Below are 18,133 nucleotides of genomic sequence, written 5' to 3' on the forward strand. Positions count from 1 at the left end.
TAGCTGAGGCTGTCCACAAACCACAATCCTCCTATCTCAGCCTCCTGAATGCTGGGATTACAAGCGTGCACCACCACACTGGGCTTCTTCCTCTCTTCAGCAAAGATACAGAGCTGGCATTTGAGGTGGTCCGACCACCTCCATCGCAGGTGGAGTTGGAGTGGGTGGAGAGAGGGAGGGCAGCGCAGGATGCAGTCTGGGTGTCTTGGAGCCCTATGGGCTGCTCCAGGTGGAAGATGATACTCTCTTTCCCTTTCCTGGGATCCACATTCCCACAGTGGGTCTCATTCTCCAGCAGCAGCTCCTCACCCCAACCTGGCTCACCCTCCATCATCCACACAACTTTCCAACAATCCTAGGGCTGCAGACCAACCCCATAGCAGCAGCAACATCTGACTCCACCCCCAGGGAAGTTGGAATGCTCCCCTGTCCCTCTCACTGCACACCATGCCAGTCGCAGGCAGTCACACCAACCTCCCCAAGTGGAGGCCGTGGGAGGCATGTCCACAATTCCCAGGAAAAAAAAACCTCACAGATGACTTTCTCCCACCATCATTGACTCATTTATAGAACCAGTTCAAAGCCATGAAATTACCTTCTCAACATTTCCTAAGTGAAATCTACCCACTGTGATAGAACAAGCCACTTGTGAATTTCTCTTTATACTGTGCCTTGGTGCCTAGGAGACTGATTTCACCACCTTGTTACCTATTCTCCCTGCCCGCTGCCCACTGCCTGGCAGCCGTCCTTCAGTTTGCACTCCAATCACTTGCACTCCACTATTTGCAATCACAGTAAGGACAGTGGCTTCATCTTTTCATTCCCAGAACTGGAGACAGGACCCGGCAGGGCATTCAACTGCGCAACCCTGGGGCCACCCTGGCACCCAGAAGCCTCTCACTTAAATCTGTTGCATGGGGCTGGGCACATAGCTGGGTGGTGGGGCGCTCGCCTAGCATGTGAGAGGCCCTGGATTGGATCCCCAGCACCACAGGGGGACATCTGATGAATGGGCCAGTGAGTGAATGAGGCATGGCCACACTGTACAGTAGATATTTCAGGAGATGACCATTTATGGGCAGAGTTGGTACCTCAAGTACTCTGCATTTTCCCTACAATAAATCTCAAAGTGGTATTTCTCAGTAACTTGGGCTATTTTTTTTTCCATGAAAACCAAACGAACCCATCTTTTTTTTTTTTTTTTGTAATGACAAACAATCTGTTTTTAGACACAAAGAAGAGAAGGAGGTGTTTTGCCTGGTGAGGCTCGTTGAAGTTTTCCTGGACATACAGGAGTTCCTCCACGCCCTCATTTCCTTTGTTCTGCTTCTTGTGGTGCGCTGGACTGGATTTTCAGAAGTCACGTGTTAGATTTTCAGAAATCACGTGAACCCACCATTAAACACAGCTAGTATTAAAGCACAGCGAAAAACCGTGTTCTTTCTCTGTGAGGCCTGCGATGTCTCCACACCTGGTCCCTCCCACGGAGGTGGGTCCTAGGACAAAGTGTGCATGTAGTATTTGGGGAAAGCTTTTGCAGGGCAGGCTCCATGAGCAACTAAACATTCCTAAGGCATCTGAGTTCATGAGAAGGAAAGATTTTATTCTGTATATTGTAAAAGTGGTGCTCCAAATGCCCTTTAGTGTCAGCGTGCACCCCATAATCTACATTCTGGTTTTTTGTTTTGTTTTGTTTTTGTGGTCCTAGGAATTGAACCAGGGGTACTCTACTACTGAGCTACACTCGTAGACTTTTTCATTTTTTATGTTGGGGCGGGGTCTTGCTAAATTGCTGAGGCTGTCCTCAAACTTGAAGTTACCCCGTTTCAGTCTCCCAGTCATTGGGATTATGCGAATGTACTACCCTACCTAGCTCACAGCTTCTTAGGATAGAAAACATGCCTGCGGCTGGCAGGTAGGCCAAAAGAAACATTTTTTAGACCAAAGTTCTAAAATACATAAAAAAAGAAGGGGACTCACAGAGATCAGAGGAGGCAAGTGTTTGAGAACATATTATCTATTTCTCTGATTCCTACTTGAGAAGTATTTTACTAAATGTATGTGTGGGCAGATACAGGGGACTGAACTCGGGAACATTCTACCTTCGAGTTACACCCCCAGCCCTTTTTATTTAGTTATTTTTCTTTTATGCTTTTATTCGTGCATTAGCATCTCACATCATAATGTAGTTCAGCGTGATAGTGACATACATGCACACCCCACTTGTGGGTTTTCCCCTGGTTTCCTCCCCACTCCTCCCTTCCCCAGACAGGATATTGAGATTGGCTTTGGTATTCTCACATATGTACGTACTGTCATGGAGGTGATGCCTTCACTGATTCTCTCTGCCCCCCATCCCCTAGATCACCTCCCCCAATAGAGAAAATGAAGTTTCTCCTCCATTATCTGAAATCCCTCTGATATCCGGGATTACTCCCTAGCTTTCAAATATAGGTACTCTGCTTTCTGTGACTGGCATATTTCACTTTACATATTATTCTCCAGGTCTATCCATTTTCTTGAAAACAACATAATTTTATTTATTTATTTTATTTTATTTTTAAAGTTTTATTTATTTTTAATTTTATCTATTTTTAATTTTTAACAAATTTTTATTGAACATAGATGGTATACATTTAAACTATATTTGGTGCCCTCTCCCCCAACGACATAATTTTATTCTTCTTTATTGCTGAGTAGAATTCTATCGTGTGTATATCCCATAATTTTGCAATCCATTCATCTGTTGATGGACACCTAGGTTGGTTCCATGATTTAGCCATTGTGAATTGTGCTGCTATAAATAGAGACATGCATATATTACTATAATATTCTGATTACAGTTCCGTTGGAAAGATACCCAGGAGTGGTATAACTGGATCATATGGTGGATCCATTCCCAATTTTCGGAGAAATTTCCACACTGATCTCCATAGCCAGCCACCTTGAATTCTTTTCATCTTTTGTCATGTGGACACAAAATATATTGGAACTGCTTGGTAAAGGGAGCCTTCCCATAAACAAAGTCAAAAGACAAATGTATAAATAGTGCAATTTACCCGGGCGTGGTGGCGCACACTTGTAATCCTGCACTTGGGAGGCGGAGACAGGAGGATCGCGCAGGTTCAAAGCCAGCTGCGCTGGCTTAGGTGACCCTGTTTTCAAGTAAAAATATAAAAAAAAATAGGTCGAGGAGTGTAGCCCAGAGGTAGAAGGGTTTCCAGGAATCCCAGTGCCATGAATAAATAAATAAATAAATAAATAAATAAATAAATAAATAAATAAATACTGCAGCGGCAGCAGCAGCAAATTCACCAAGTCCACTACAGCTCCATCAGTGCACTCAACAACAGTGAGTCAAATTGCGGCCCCTAGAGGAGAAATCACAGTACTGCACTCCCAGGAACTTGACCCAGTGGGGGAGGGGCGGTGGCAGAGATATCACACCATAGTCACAACCCCCCGCAGGAGAACGCCCTACCTGGCACCCCCACATGGTCTAAAGCAGCCTCGATTGACTCCCTGGGTCTGAGACTCTGCGATACAACCCAGTAAAGGAGTAGTGGGGACTGAGATACCACAGACTCGAGATCCAGAGCACCTTAAGTGAAGTCGTAGTGACACAGGGAAGAACCCAGAGAAGGCTCAAACTTCCGAAATCATGGGAAAGAGAAATAACAATGAAGCAATGAATGCCCACAACCCCACAACTTCAGAATCTGATAAAACAGAAATTCAGAGATTTCTAGAAGATCAAATCAGGAAAATGACTGTAGAAATAATAGAGGTGTTTCGAAAAGAATTCAGAGAGAGCCAAAAAGAGATAAAGGATGCAATCAATGAAGTAAAGACCTCAATTCAAAGTACAAACAACCGATTAGATCACATGGAGAATAGAATCTCGCTCCTAGAAGATGATCACTCCAAAAATGAATGCATAGTTTCTAATTTAGAAAAAAAAATCCGACAGCAGGAATCTGACATTAAAAATATGGGCCCATTTTAAGAAAGCTAACCGAAGAATAATCGGAATAGAGGAGGGAAAAGAAGGTGAGACCAAAGGGATCAACAATCTCTTCAAGGAAGTAATAGCAGAAAATTTTCCAAATATAGAGCAAGAGGTCGATACACAGGTTCAGGAAACTTATAGAACTCCCTTTAGACAGGATCGGAGAAGAGGATCCCCACGCCACATAATTGTCAAAATGACCAATGTGGAAGCCAAGCAGAGAATCTTAAAGGCAACAAAAGCAAAGGGCCAAGTGACATTCAGAGGCAAACCAATTAGAATCACTCCAGACTTCCCAAACCAAGTCATGAGAGCCAGAAGGGCTTGGAGTAACATATTCCAAACTCTGAAAGAAAACAACTCCCAGCCAAAAATTTCCTACCCAGCAAAACTTTCTATCAAATTAGATGGGGAAATAAGAAGCTTCCATGACAAACAGAAACTGAAGGAATTTATGTCTTCAAAACCAGCACTAGAGAAAATATTCAAAGAGATTAACTACAAAGAAGAAATAGGTAACACACACCAGAACCAGAGAAACAAGATTTTCGATCCAACAGACAACTAAGATTGGTTATCTGTGGAGATTCATTATTTATGTTAGTCTTTTACCTATTTATAAATTGTATTGTTTGCTTTTATTGTTGCTAATTTTTAGGATTTCTAGTTGGAATATTAATATACCTTCAGATATAGCATTTGGAAATATTTTATCCTATTCTATCAGTAACTTTTAACTCTGTTTACATTGTCTTTGGATATACAATATTTTTTTTTTAGGGAGTTTGTTTACCCTTCTTTTGGCTGTGCCATTGAAATCATATCCAAGAAATCACTGCCAATTTCAATGTTGTGAGGTTTTATGACCCAGATTTTCTTCTAAAAGTTTATAGTCTTAAGATTTGTATTTAGGTCTTTTATCTATTTTGAGTTAATATTTGTATATGGTGTTAGGTAAGGGTCCAATTTTATTCTTTTTCATGTAATTATTATTTTTCAACAATATTTAGTTAAAAGATTATTATTTCCTCCACGAAATGTTTATGGAAACCTTGTCAAAAATAACTTGACAATATATGGAAGAATTTATCTCTAGGCTTTTATTTAACTCCAATGGTTTATATATCTGCCTTTATAACAGTACTACACTGTTTCAATTATTGTAGCTTTATAAGGTTTGAAATCAGAAAATATACATCTTCTAGCTTTGTTCTTTTTCAAGATCGTTTTTGGTATCTAGAGTCCATATTCCATATTAGCATAGATTTTTTTCTGAAAAATAAATGTATGATAGTTTCACCAAAAAAAAAAAATTCTCTGGTAAGAAAGAAAGCAAAAAGAAATATTGAAATGTTATCATTAAGTCATCAAAAGCTTGGTATCAGACAAATGAAACTGTTATGTGAGATTATCATTGTTAATTCTGGATAAATTGCTATAATACTAGATGTCAACCACTAAGCCAAGCATGGGAAGGAGGGATTGGGAGGAAACAGGGTGGGGATTGGGTGGGGGCTGACTGGGCGATGTGTGCATGTATGTCTACCAAAGTTTTTTTTAATCCCATTATGATGTATGAATACAGTGCACCAATAAAAAAAATTAAAAACAAATAAATAAATAAATAAATACTGCAATTTATATCACAGATGCCATTCTAATGTTCCTAATGTAAATACTATGTTGTTTATATATTGCCAAAAGAGAAGAGATGATCTTGTCTTGTCTATTAAACCTGATAAATTATCCCATCTCCAGCTAAAGCATGGATTTTTCTCAGCAAACAAAGCTTTGCAGCATCTTGATTTCTAAGACATCAGGCTAGAGGGGAACAGTCCCTAATAGCTGAGCCACACCTGTGATCCCAGTAAGTGGGAGGCTGAGTCCAGGGGATTACAGTTTCCAGGCTAGCCTCAGCAACCTAGCAAGACCCTGTTTAAAATAATATGTAAGGCAAGCCTAGGTGTTTTGAATATTTTCCAAGCTTTCCTTTGGAATATGCCAAGAAAAGCATTTGGAATTATCTTTCCCTTTCTGTTACTGTTAATTTAGATTCTGGAATTGGGGTTTGGTGGTGTGATGTGTTGCTTACAAGAGGCCGGAACTCCTATTCCTACAGGATTTTGCAGTGGAAGAACACATATTTAATTTCCCCTTCGTGCCTTGATTTTAGTTCCTCTTTCTAAGTTCAATAACAATATTTTTGGTTGTTTGATAAAACATGTGCCATTTTCTTTGGTAAGAGAAAGCAGGTCTGCCAGAACACAATTTAAATGCTTTATCGGCTGGCTCCATTAAATTAAAAAATAAATAAATAAAGCCCAGCTAGGTGGTGCATGCTTGTGATCCCAGTACTTGGGAGGCTGAGACAGAAGAATATCAGGTTCACAACTTGTGAGGCCCTCTGCAACTTAGTGAGAATGTTTCAAAATAAAGAATAAAAAATTGGGCTTGGAGTGGAGTTCAGTAGTAGAATGCCCCTGGGTTCCATCCCTAGTACCACACACACACAAAAAAAAAAGTAAAAAAGGCTGGGGGTGTATCTTGGAGGTAGACTGCCCCATGGTTCAATCCCCAGAACCAAAAAGAAAGAAAAAAATGGCCATGATAATGTTCCAACTCATGGCAGGGCTTTGCAGGGGGTATGCGTCAGGCGACCCTTTCCTGTTGGCATAAAGGGTCAAGGCCGACACCCCATACCAAGACAGGTCACGAGAGAATCAAGCAAATACATTTACTTGATCACAGATTTATGTGACATGCAAGATTTCAGATTGAAGACCCATTATTTTTTTGTTGTTTTGAAACAAGGTCTGGCTACGTTGCTGGGCGTCTCACTAATTTGCTGAGGTTGTCCTCACATCTGTGATCAGAATATGGGCATGTACCACCACGCCCGGCCTAAAGTAAACTTTTAAAAATGAAAATATATAGGATACAGCCGAAACCATAACTATCATCTTGAGAAAACTCCCCAAGTGTATTTTCAAGACTGAGTAATTCTCTAAAGTTTCTACTCATGTGTAAAGTTAGTTTTCCTTGACGATGTCAAGTTCTGCAGTTACTGCGACTTTAGAAGTTGCTGTAGAATCCACAAGCTGTTGTGTCACCAGCTTGCTGGACTGAACTGAGCCCTGCCCGTGCCCTACCTGAGGCTGTACAGCACCTTCCCGTCGGGCTGCACCCGCAGCATGACGTTGTCCGTGGTGGTATCGTGGATGAAGGAGCGCTTGGAGTGCACAAAAAACATATCGGGGACCCAGATCTTCTTCACCAGCCGGCCGTCAAATGTCATGCTAAGGTTGTTGGTGCTCGGAAAAGACAGCCTCTCGTCCTTCCAGTAGTGCCGCAGGTAGAGGGTCATCGTGAAGTCCTGGGAGCCAGGGGAGAGAGGGAACCCCAAACACACACAAACCCATGGGATGTCAGCAGGAGATGCTGGCTGGGAAATGAGACAGCCAAGCCAAGTCTTGCTTCTAGACCCTAGGCATTTGCTACTCGAGGAGGAAGAGAACACTGTAGGTTTGGGGGTTGGGGTCAACAAAAGGACTGTAGCAGTGTCCCCAGGCCCTACCCCACCCTCTGGCATTCGCTTCTGCAAAGAAAGGCTGCTCCTGCCAGCCTCTGAGACTCAAGCTACTAGTGTCGAGAGAACTAATGCCTGGGGGCAGCCCTCAACAGAGAGGAGGCTGGTGGGTAACTAGTCCAGCCCCCTCACCCCTCAATTGGGATAAGCCTGAGATTGCTCTGGGATTCCTGGAGAAGCCCAGAGGGACTTGGTTCGACAGCCGCGATTGTATCAAGAGCACAGCCTGTTCTTGCTTCCTTCCCTCCCCTTCCTCGATTCTGCCCAGCATCACCCCCAAATAAATTATTTTTACTAGAATGTTTGTCTCAGGTTGGCCTCTTGGGGGACTTAAACGCAGATAACATCCTAAAATCCCTGTGGGTTAAGTGTTATAGAATGTCCTACTTTCATCTGACCCACAAAAAGGGAAAAAACAAAACAAAACAAAAAACAGCAATAAAACAAAACAGGATGCTCTTTTTTTGGTTCTTCTGCATTTTCATACCCAGATGGAATCTGCAGGAATAAGAAGCCTGACCACCTTGGACCCGGCTGGTTACTTCTGAGGGTCAGATGTAAGCCCCCGTGAGTCTCCCTGCTTACAGCCCCGGTCACCTGAGAAGCACTCACCATGTCGACCTCTGAGATACTGTCCAAGCTCTCCACCTGCACATCCACGCCGACAGGAATGGCCGGGCCTGGGGACAGGGCACGACAAGCGTATTCATTCTTTCTACTCAGACTTTTACTAGGTAAGAGTTAAGCAAAGAAAACATTTTCCTTGGAATGCCAGAGTTGGTGAGATTTAAAGGTGTGTGGTCATGCCAACCTGAAGTCAAATCTGAGACAAAAGGAAAGAACTATGTATGGGCTGGCTCCCTGTGCTACTTAGGGTTAGGGGTGGAAGGTTTTTGATCTGAATCACCCAAGTGATTCTGAGTGATGAGGTTGCTATGAAGCATTTTTCTTTGGCTGCCCAGGCTCCTCTAAAGCTATGATGAAGGCCTACATCAAATGCTGGGTCTGATGGAAGAAGTACCTGATTTACTCCTCAGCACAAGTCCACCCATTTAATGTTCTCTATTTACCCCTGAATTATGCAGTCTTTTTCATCATGGAAGCCAGTGGCTCTTGCCTGGCCATGAGAGGGACGTGCTTGGAGACAGTAAAGAACTGAAGTCACAGTCAGCCACTTGTCAGAGCTCCAGACCTGCATCTTGGCTATATGGCAAGCCTCCAGGGGAGACATGATATACCACGATGGCCTTTAAAATATTGGCTTTGTTGTCACTGCTGGGCCAGAAACTTAATATTAAGGGTAGAAAAGCACACTAACAGGGATAGATGCCTGCCCCTCTTTCTTCATGTGTTTGGATATGAATCAGGTGTAGAGTCCACTCCAATTATCATGAACAGAAAAGGTAGGTTTGAATCCAACAACAGCAAATTATGAAGTGGGTAGGGACTCCCTTCTAGAACAAATTTGTTCTTTGGGCAAAGGTGACTGGAAGAAATAAAAGATATACCAGGTATGGTACCTGGCAGGTACAGGCTAAGTTTCAAAGGGCTTTGGCATCCTTCTGTGCCAAATCATTATCTCTGCCCCCCATCCCCAAACTATTTTGATTTAATTAAACTTATCAAACCATACTCTGCCCAGTTCCCAGATGAGAACAAATTTAGTCCAAGGTTGTTAGGCAAAATCTCAGAACGTTTTTAGGAGGCAGCTTTGGGCTGCAGCCGTCCCCATCTCCCACAGCCAGCTGTTGGCCTCACCGATCCTGAGCACCTTCTCAGGAGCAGCGGCCCAAGGACAGCTGGGGTTCTAGCCTGGCCGCCCACTAGTAGATGCTCCTGAGAAGGTGTTGAGGAAACGCCCAGGTGGGAGAGCATGTGCTCAGAAGACACTGAGCTTTATCCACCACGTACCACTGAGGCGGAAGTGATCAGGAGGGCAGAGATGGGTGGTCTCTGGGCTTGGTTTCCTGCCCATGGACAGAGAGGACACCCCCCCCCCCAAACACGAGAGTGCACTGTTCATACCTCCGAAGCCAGGCCTCATGCTGAAATCATGGTCATCTATCCTCAGAAGCTGCTCCGACTTTGTCAGAGGCGATTTGGTGATGTCAGGGCTGCGTTTCAGAATCGGGCTGGGAAAGGGTACAACAGGCTGATCAAAGGTTCTAAACAAGGCAGGTAAACCCACTGCATTCTAACCAAACAGGTTTGAAAGGGTGTGTTTTTTTTTAACACTAGATATCCTTTCTTTCTTTTTCTTTTTTTTTTTTTTTTTTTTTTTTTTGGTGGTACTAGGGGTGGAACTTAAAGGCTTTCTACCTCCAGGCTATACTCCCAGACCTTTTCCTATTTTATTTGGAAACAGGGTTTCACTAAGTTGCTGAGAGCCTCACTAAGTAGCTGAGGCTGGCTTTGAACCTGTTCGATCCTCCTGTCTCAGCCTCCCAAGTGCTGGGATTACAAGCGTGCGCCACCACGCGATATCCTTTTTTTTTTTTTTCTCCAGCTTTCTGGATAAATAAACTGACCCAAAAGGTCCAAGGTAGTGGCTCTCAACTACGCCAGAAGAGCTGTTAAAATGGCAGCACTAGGCCCTGCCTCAAACTTCTGATTCTGGTGGTCTGGGAACCGGCACAGCTTCCTGAGGCTGTGGAGCCCTCACCTCCTGTGTGCAGAGGCCCTGCTTCCCTCCCCAGCACTGCTCTCCCCCAAGCGAAGACAGCCCAGATGATCTTTATGTGTGACCCAAACTGAGAGCTACGGGTCCTGATTTTATCAATAAGCCCAAAGACTCCCAAAGTGCCTGGGTCATGTTGGGGGCAGGACTGGCGGGGAAGCCAGGTGTGGCTGAGCCGCTGAGCTCCCATGACCTTGGCTGATCCCTCTGTGCCAAGGTCGGGGGGGTCACTCTGTGAGAGTGGATTCAAGTCTGCCACCCTGGAAGGCAACTTCTAATATTTACTTTTACTTTTTTTTTAATAGATAATATAGTTGCAGGATTTGACAATTAAAAAATAGAATGAAGGCTGGGCATAATGGCGCATGCTTGTGATCCCAGTACTTGGGAGGCTGAGACAGGAGGATCACAGGTTTCTCAGTCAGCCTCAGCTACTTAGACCTCTGCAATTTGGTGAGACCCTGTTTCAAAATAAAGAATAAAAAATAGGGCTGGGGATGTAGCTGGGAGGTAGAATGCCCCTGAATTCAATCCTCAGTACCACAAAAAAGAAAAGAAAAAAAAAAATACAATACAATGAAGAATTTGTCGCTCACCTTTGTGCTCCGCCCACCCCCTCCCAGTCCAAGGGTGGTTCTCTTGTTGCTTCTTGTCTGACTGTCTAGCATTCCTTGTAGATATAAGTAAATACAAATAGATACTCTTGGTTCTTTTCTTCTTTAACACGGTTATAGAACTCCTCTATTCCTCTTTATACTATACTCAATATGCCTTGGATTTTTTTATGCCAGGTGCCCCAGGCTTCTTGTCCATTTTATTTTTTATTTTTTTAATTTTTTTATTGGTGCATTATAATCATACATCATATTGGGGTAAAAAACTTGTGTGTACATACATGTACACATCACTGATTTAACCTTCTTGTCCTTTTTACACTGCACTGCGTTTCAAGAGCGGATGCTCCATCATCGGGGTGGCCAGTCCTCTGCTGGCGGACCTTTTTGCGCTAGCCCGGTGTCTTGCTTTTCCTAGCGATGCTGCAGCGGCCTTGACTAGTCTTCATTTGCTTTCAGCATCAGCTTCAGTCCTCAGGTCTTCCCAGGCTGTGTCCTCTCAGGGAGCATCACACGCACTCCTTCCCCCAGTGCACTGGCGCCTCCACTTTGGCAGGAGTTGGCATCTCCTGGAGGGCCCCTTAAAGCCTGGGTCCCCCCAGCTTCCTGTACAGCAGTCTGGGCTGAGACCGGGGAATCTGCTTCACTAAGGAGAGCCTGGCTCCTGTAGACGCTGCTGGCAGGAAAAAACACCTGGAGAGGCCTGCACAGCTGCGTTTTATCCTTGAGACACACAGGCTCCTCTCGTGTAACTAGCTCTGTACACCTTTCAGCCTCTTGCTCTCTTCCCTGAAGAATCCCCTCACTTTGAGGAAGAAAACAAATGAGGCTGGAAGGCAGAAAGTCAGGGCTATCCCTGCGTTCTGAAACTGCCTACTGTGCGCCTTTTGGCAGCTCTTTTCCCTGAAATTCAGAATCCCCAGCTGATAAAAGGTACCGCTCTGCCCCCGGACAGGGTGTGGGGTTAAATGGGATGTGTGTGTGGAAATATTTTTCAAACTCTAAAGCAACAGACAAAGGGAAGAAACCATCGCTGTTGTGTGCCAAGGATGGGACTCCCTCTAAGTGAGGGAGTAAGCTGGTTGTGGTGGTGCACGCCTGTTATCCCAGTACTTGAAAGGATGAGACAAGAGACCCGCAGGTTGGAGGCCAGCCTCCGCAACTTGGCAAGAGACCCCATTTTAAGATTTAAAAATAAGAGGGTGCTGGGTATAGCTTGGAGGTAGCTTGGATTCAACCTTTGGGTTCAATCCCCAGTACAAAAAAAGAAGAAGAAGAAGAAGAAGAAGAAGAAGAAGAAGAAGAAGAAGAAGAAGAAGAAGAAGAAGAAGAAGAAGAAGAAGAAGAAGAAGAAGAAGAGAAGAAGAGGCCTAGGGAAGGAATCCGAACTAGTGAATGGAGACGGCGACCACCACGTGTTTATGATCATATGGGACCATCAAGGGGGGCAAGGAGTCCCCATAGCTGTGACACACCCTGTCTTGCCCAGCAGCCCTCCACCTCTGAGCCACGACCCCAGCCCTCATTATGTTTTATTTTGAAACAGGATCTTGCTAAGTCACCACATATTGCTGGCCTCGAATCTACGATCCTCCTGTCTCAGCCTCTCAAGTCCTGGGATCACAGGCTCCTTAGACTTTCCTTTCTTTTGGCCCAACCTGCTATTTTCTGATCCCTGGGAGAGGTTTGGGGGGGGAGGACTACCGAAAATCACTCCAGTGGAGGTGTGGGGAGAGACATCTTTAGGACGGTGTGTGCATTTACGGCCGTACCTGCCTTGCTTGTGGGCATCTTCGTGTGCTTCTCGTCTCTGTCTTTGAGGCCTACTATAAAAATAAAAAATAAAGACATTCTAGAGACAGTCTAGGTACTCAGATCAACAAAGCACCCCTTATCCTCCAGATCTGCTTCAAGTCTATCCAGAATCGAATGTAGAAAAAAAAATGAAGCTTCGGCGCATGCATTTCGCCTTTGGCTGAGCATTACCCAAGAATTCAGAGCAGAAACTGGGAGATTAATTCTTTAAAAGGCCTGATTTAAAATCTTTCCCCCATGGGTCTACCCACGCCTGAAATCAACCCCACTCTTTCAGAGGGTTCTTGGGGATTGCACATTTTAACTTGGCTCCACCATCAGACTGTGGAGAGTAATACAATACTGCTTTCTCTGGGGCACCCTCTGCCTCTGCCCTCTGCCTGTGGAAGATGATGGAAGAAGAGAAGAGGGAGTCAGAACGTTCACTCCTCATTCTCACCCTTCTCTGAGGCCGTGCCAGGGCTAGCAATGCCTGCTCTGCGCTGCCCAGCACAGCTGTGCCTTCCAGCTCTTTCTAGTCCTGGGGCATCGCGGTGCCCACTTCTCTGTGAGCAGCCCTTTTATTCCATTTCCACTCTCTAAGCGCTTTTGAGTTCAATGCTATTCCTGCTGGGCCTTGACTGATGCGCAGGGATTATCTGTGGCAAAGTGGAGCAGAGGCAGGTTTGCACCCAGCAGAAGTGGGGAAAGTCAGAGACAGTTAGGGGGATGGGGGGCCACCACCGAAGGCAGTCCCCAGGGCACTCTCAACACAAATTAGCGACTAATGGAAGGAATCAGCCCTTACACGGGCACCTGGAAGAAGACAGGAGGGGCTGAATACAGGGGCCAGAATAGGAAATAAGCTCCGCCCAGTTCTGACTTTGGCTTTGGGCCAGGCTGCAACAGAACTGATGCCAAGTAGAGGAAGGTGTGTCGAACTCTGAGATGTCACTGCTGTTGCCTTCATGAAAATTGGGTTTCAGCCTCTAGAAGACTGATTAAGAGGATCCTTAAAGTCCTTCCATTGTTGTTGCTAATATTTTGAAATACCCATGTAAGGAGAATTTAAAAGTAGATTAATATAGAGAAGAACATGAAAAGCAGCTCAGAAATAACTTCTGCCATTGTACATGTATCCTTACAGTCCTCAGAGAAGTCGCACTGTCTGAAGCTTGTTTTTAAATTCAAGTTGCAAGCCGGGCGTGGTGGCGCACGCTTGTAATCCCCGCGCTTGGGAGGCGGAGACAGGAGGATCGCGCAGGTTCGTAGCCAGCCGTGCCGGCTTAAGAGACCCTGTTTCCAAAAGTAAAAAAGTATAAAATAGGGCTGGGAGTGTAGCCCAGAGGTAGAAGGGCTTTCAGGAACCCCAGTACCACCATAAATAAATAAATAAATTCAAGTTGCAATAACTCATGGAGTACTTTTTCAGGTTATTGACATCCTTTATTTTTTTTATCAGTCATGGACATGATTTTGTGTCTGAATGTGGTACTAGGGGTTGTACCCAGGGGCATTATGCCTCTGAGCTACATTCTCAGTCCTATTTTATTTTTTATTTTGAAACAAAATCTCTAAGGAGGGCCTCACTAAACTGCTGGTGCTGGCCACAAACCTGTGATCCTCCTGTGTCAGCCTCCCATGTACTGGGATTAGAAGCATGTACCACCTGTCCATGGAGGTGACTATTAATATTGGAATGATGTATAACACAAAACAAACCATAGAAATTAATAACACTGCTTAAGTACTTCCTGCTCTGTACTATTCTACTCATTTTACATGTATTAACTCAAGTTAAGTCACACAACATGCTATGAGGCAGGCCTTGTCAGTGTCCCCAGTTTGTACATGAGAAAACTGGGCACAGGGGCGTAAATAACTTAACTTTGTGTGTGTGTGTGTGTGTGTGTGTGTGTGTGTGTGTGGTGCTGGGGTTGGAACCCAGGGGCTTTCTACCTCCAGGCTATACTCCCAGACCTATTTTATATTTTTATTTGGAATCAGGGTCTTACTACGTTGCTGAGAGCCTCACTAACTAAGTAGCTGAGGCTGGCTTCAAACCCGTGTGATCCTCCTGTCTCAGCCTCCCAAGAGCGGGGATTACAAGCGTGCGCCACTACGCCCGGCAGGGTAAATAACTTTTTAAAGTGATGGCAACAGGCCGGGCTTAGTGGCCCACACCTGTAATCCCAGTAGTTGGGAGGGTGAGGCAGGAAGATGGAGGGTTGAGGCCTGTGTCCAGTAATTTAGCAAGATCTTGTTTCAAAAATAAATAAATACATAAGTAAAATAGGTGGTAGAATGTGCCTAGATTTAATTCTGCTTCCTTGTCAAAATTAACTTCTCTGTGTCTACTCAGAGATGACTTAATCAGCAAAGATTTAATTTTGAAATGGGGAGTACAAAAAATAGGGATGGCACCAGAAGTCAGACCCATAGGGCGTGACTCCAGGGGCTGGAAACAAAGTTGACTACAGTGTCTTCTTGGAAAATTTTCCTTCCAACTGCCTAGAATTTGGGTTGGATGTGAAGGTCTGAGCCTATGGTTCCCTTATAAAGAAGTTAGCTTGGACCTTATAAAAACTGTGTGTCCAGTTACTATGAGCTGAATGGGCCCCCAGCAAGCTCTGAAGAAAGGATAGGCCTGTCCCAAATTCCAGTGATACAGGTGAAATTTGAGGTAGCTTTCAGACTGGTCAGAGGGTGTGCATTTTCTTGAACGCTCATTTTTGTTTGGGATAGAATGAATCTGATAACTGAATGGTGGGGACCTGTGGGACTTCTCAGTTCCTAGTCAGTTTGTGTGTGGCTACTGTTCTACAACCGGTCTCAACCCCCTCCGAGGTCAGTAGAGGAAGATGGGCGTCTGTGATGGTGGCATCCAGAGAACCTGGGAAGTTCTACTTCTCTTCACTAAATAAATCGTCTCTGAGTAGAAACCGAGAAGTTAATTTTGACAAGGAAGCAAAAACTGGATGGTGAAAACAATCCTGCTCTCCTGGCATTTGCAACAGCCAAGGGAAGAAATTCTTGTGTTCAGTCTACACACCTGGATGTCACCTGTGACTCCTCCCTCTCTCCGTCCCCCTCCCCCCACACACAGCCTGCCTGGAAGTTGTTCTGTTCATAGGGGTGTCCCTTCCCTCCTTCCTTCCTTCCTTCCTTCCTTCCTTCCTTCCTTCCTTCCTTCCTTCTTCTTTCTTTCTCTTTCTGTAGTGCTATAGGGATTGAACCCAGGAACATTTTACCTTAGAGTTACACCCCCCAGCCCTATTTTTTATTTTATTTTATCTAAAAAAATTTTTGCGGTACTGGGGGTAGAACCCAGGGACATTCTACCTCTGAGCTACAGCCCCAGCCCTATTTTTTATTCTTTATTTTGAAACAGGGTCTCACTGAGTTTAAAAGGGCCTCACTAAGTAGCTGAGGCTGGCCGTGAACTGCAATCCTCCGGTCTCAGCCTCCCAAATACTGGGATTACAATCGTGTGCCACCATGCCTGGCTTTATTTTTATTTCGAAACAGGGTCTCGCTAGGTTGATGAGTCTCAGTACTTGCTGAGGCTGTTCTTGAACCTGCAATTCTGTCTCAGCCTCCTAAGTACTGGGATTACAGGCATGTTCTACCTCGCCCTGTTAGGGCCAAACATGTGAGGTATGCATAAAGTCTCTGAATAGGCCAGCTTGGGCCCTGCCCACACGAGGATGTATTCCAGAAAGTTGAATGAACATATAAGAAAGGTGTCAGGGAGGCCAAGGCCTCCCCTGAATGTGAACAGACACCTCGGCCAGCAGAGCTGAGCGGGCCAGCCCGTGCTTGGTGGGGAGGAAGGGAGGGAGGGAGGAGGCAAAGATGACACGGGGGTTTGGACTGCATACAAGAATCCTTCCTTGGCTGTTACAAATGCCAAGAGTGGTCGTGTTTTCGCTAGCCAGTTCTTGTTTCCTTGTCAAAATTAACGTGTCTGTCTTTACAGAAATGATGTACTTGGCAAGATCTAAAGGACAAGCAGAATTTTAGAAAGTTGTAATTCTAGACAGGAGACTCAATAGAAGGGAACAAATACACCGCTGAAACAGCAAGAAGCAGTGTTAACAAACTATTGCAAGAAGGCTGAGATTCTGCTAACAGAGTCCTATTTACTTTGATAGTCCCCATCAAAGAGAGTGCATCTAAAGCTGGGAAGACCGAAAGAATTAGTTGCTGCCCCAGAGAGCATGAGAGCATGGACCCAGCCGGCTCAGTGATTCTCAACACTGTTATGCACCTGAGGAATCACCCAAGGAGCTTTAAAAACAAAATCCCAGGTGACACCCCAGGGCAATCAGGTCAAACCCTCTGAGGGAGGGACCCAGACATCAAGCCTTCAAACCTCAGGTGGTTCTGATGTTCAGACAAGATTCAGAATTTTTTGGAGGGGTACCAGGGATGGAACCCAGAGACATTCTGCCTCCAAGCTTACACCCCCAGCCCTATATTTTATTCTTTATTTTGAAATAGGGTCTCACTAAGTTGAGGAGAGCCTCACTAAGTAGCTGAGGCTGGTCGAGGACCTGTGATCCTCCTGCCTCAGCCTCCCAATTATTGGGATTCTAAGTGTGCACTACCACACTCGCTCAACATTTAGAATTCTAAAGTTTTAAAATGGAGCTCAGACCTACAGAGCCAGATGAATGGCAGCTTCAAAGAGGTAAGGCTCTTGGCAGTAGAGAGAACCTGGAAGCAGGAGGGGGGCCAGAATGAGGACATGCTTTCTTAACATTCACAAGGGAGAAGGAAGGGTCAGCAGAAGCTGTTCTAGAGCTTTGATTACAAACAAAACAAGACCTTAGGAACATTCCTGGACTGGGTCATGTCAGCCACATTAAACCAGTGTGAATTCAGACATTCATAACAAGACATTCTAGGCTGGTGGGGCCTGCAGGTTAGCAGATGGGAGAGTTTTTTTGTTTTGTTTTGTTTTTTTTGCAGTACTGGGGATGGAACCCAGGTGCGTTCTATCTCTGAGATACACCCCCCAGCCCTATTTTTTATTCTTTATTTTGAAACAGAGTCTCAGAGTTGCAAAGGGCCTCACTAAGTAGCTGAGGCTGTCTGCAACCCAACCCATAATCCTCCTGTCTCAGCCTCCCAAATGCTGGGATTATGAGCATACGCCACCTCGCCCAGCATAGATGGGGGAGTATTGCTGAGTAGTCTGCTCAGAGCAAAGAAACTCCTCAGAGGGGCTCCTGGTGGAACTCAAGGATAAGTACAGATATTCCTTATCTGTGCCCCACATTGGATGGCTAAGTGTAATCCCAGTACATGGAAGACTGAGACAGGATGATCACAGGTTCAAGGCTAACTTTAGTAATTTAGCAAGGCCCTTAGCAACTTAATGAAACCCTGTTTCAAAATAAAAAATAGAGAGGGCTTGGAGTATGACCTGGAGGTCGATGCCCCTGGGT

The 18,133-nt window shown here is 44.9% G+C and overlaps 1 protein-coding gene across 3 annotated transcripts in view; it reads right to left on the reverse strand.

Annotated features, from left to right (window-relative positions):
- Window positions 1-18,133, reverse strand: part of GABRR1 (gamma-aminobutyric acid type A receptor subunit rho1) — a gene marked incomplete at both ends in the record, with an annotated part of 46,971 nt that overhangs the window by 17,756 nt on the left and 11,082 nt on the right. The window contains 4 exons of one of the 3 annotated variants that reach the window (XM_080700777.1): window positions 7,159-7,382; window positions 8,208-8,275; window positions 9,621-9,727; window positions 12,659-12,709. In XM_080700777.1, the coding sequence (XP_080556903.1) occupies window positions 7,159-7,382; window positions 8,208-8,275; window positions 9,621-9,727; window positions 12,659-12,709 (450 nt within the window). Of the gene's footprint in view, window positions 1-7,158; window positions 7,383-8,207; window positions 8,276-9,620; window positions 9,728-12,658; window positions 12,713-18,133 lie in introns of all 3 variants that reach the window. The other 2 variants (XM_080700776.1, XM_080700778.1) reach the window with 2 other exon arrangements.

This window comes from Muscardinus avellanarius (assembly GCF_963383645.1).
Source record: "Muscardinus avellanarius genome assembly, chromosome: 8".
NCBI classification, from domain to species: domain Eukaryota; kingdom Metazoa; phylum Chordata; class Mammalia; order Rodentia; family Gliridae; genus Muscardinus; species Muscardinus avellanarius.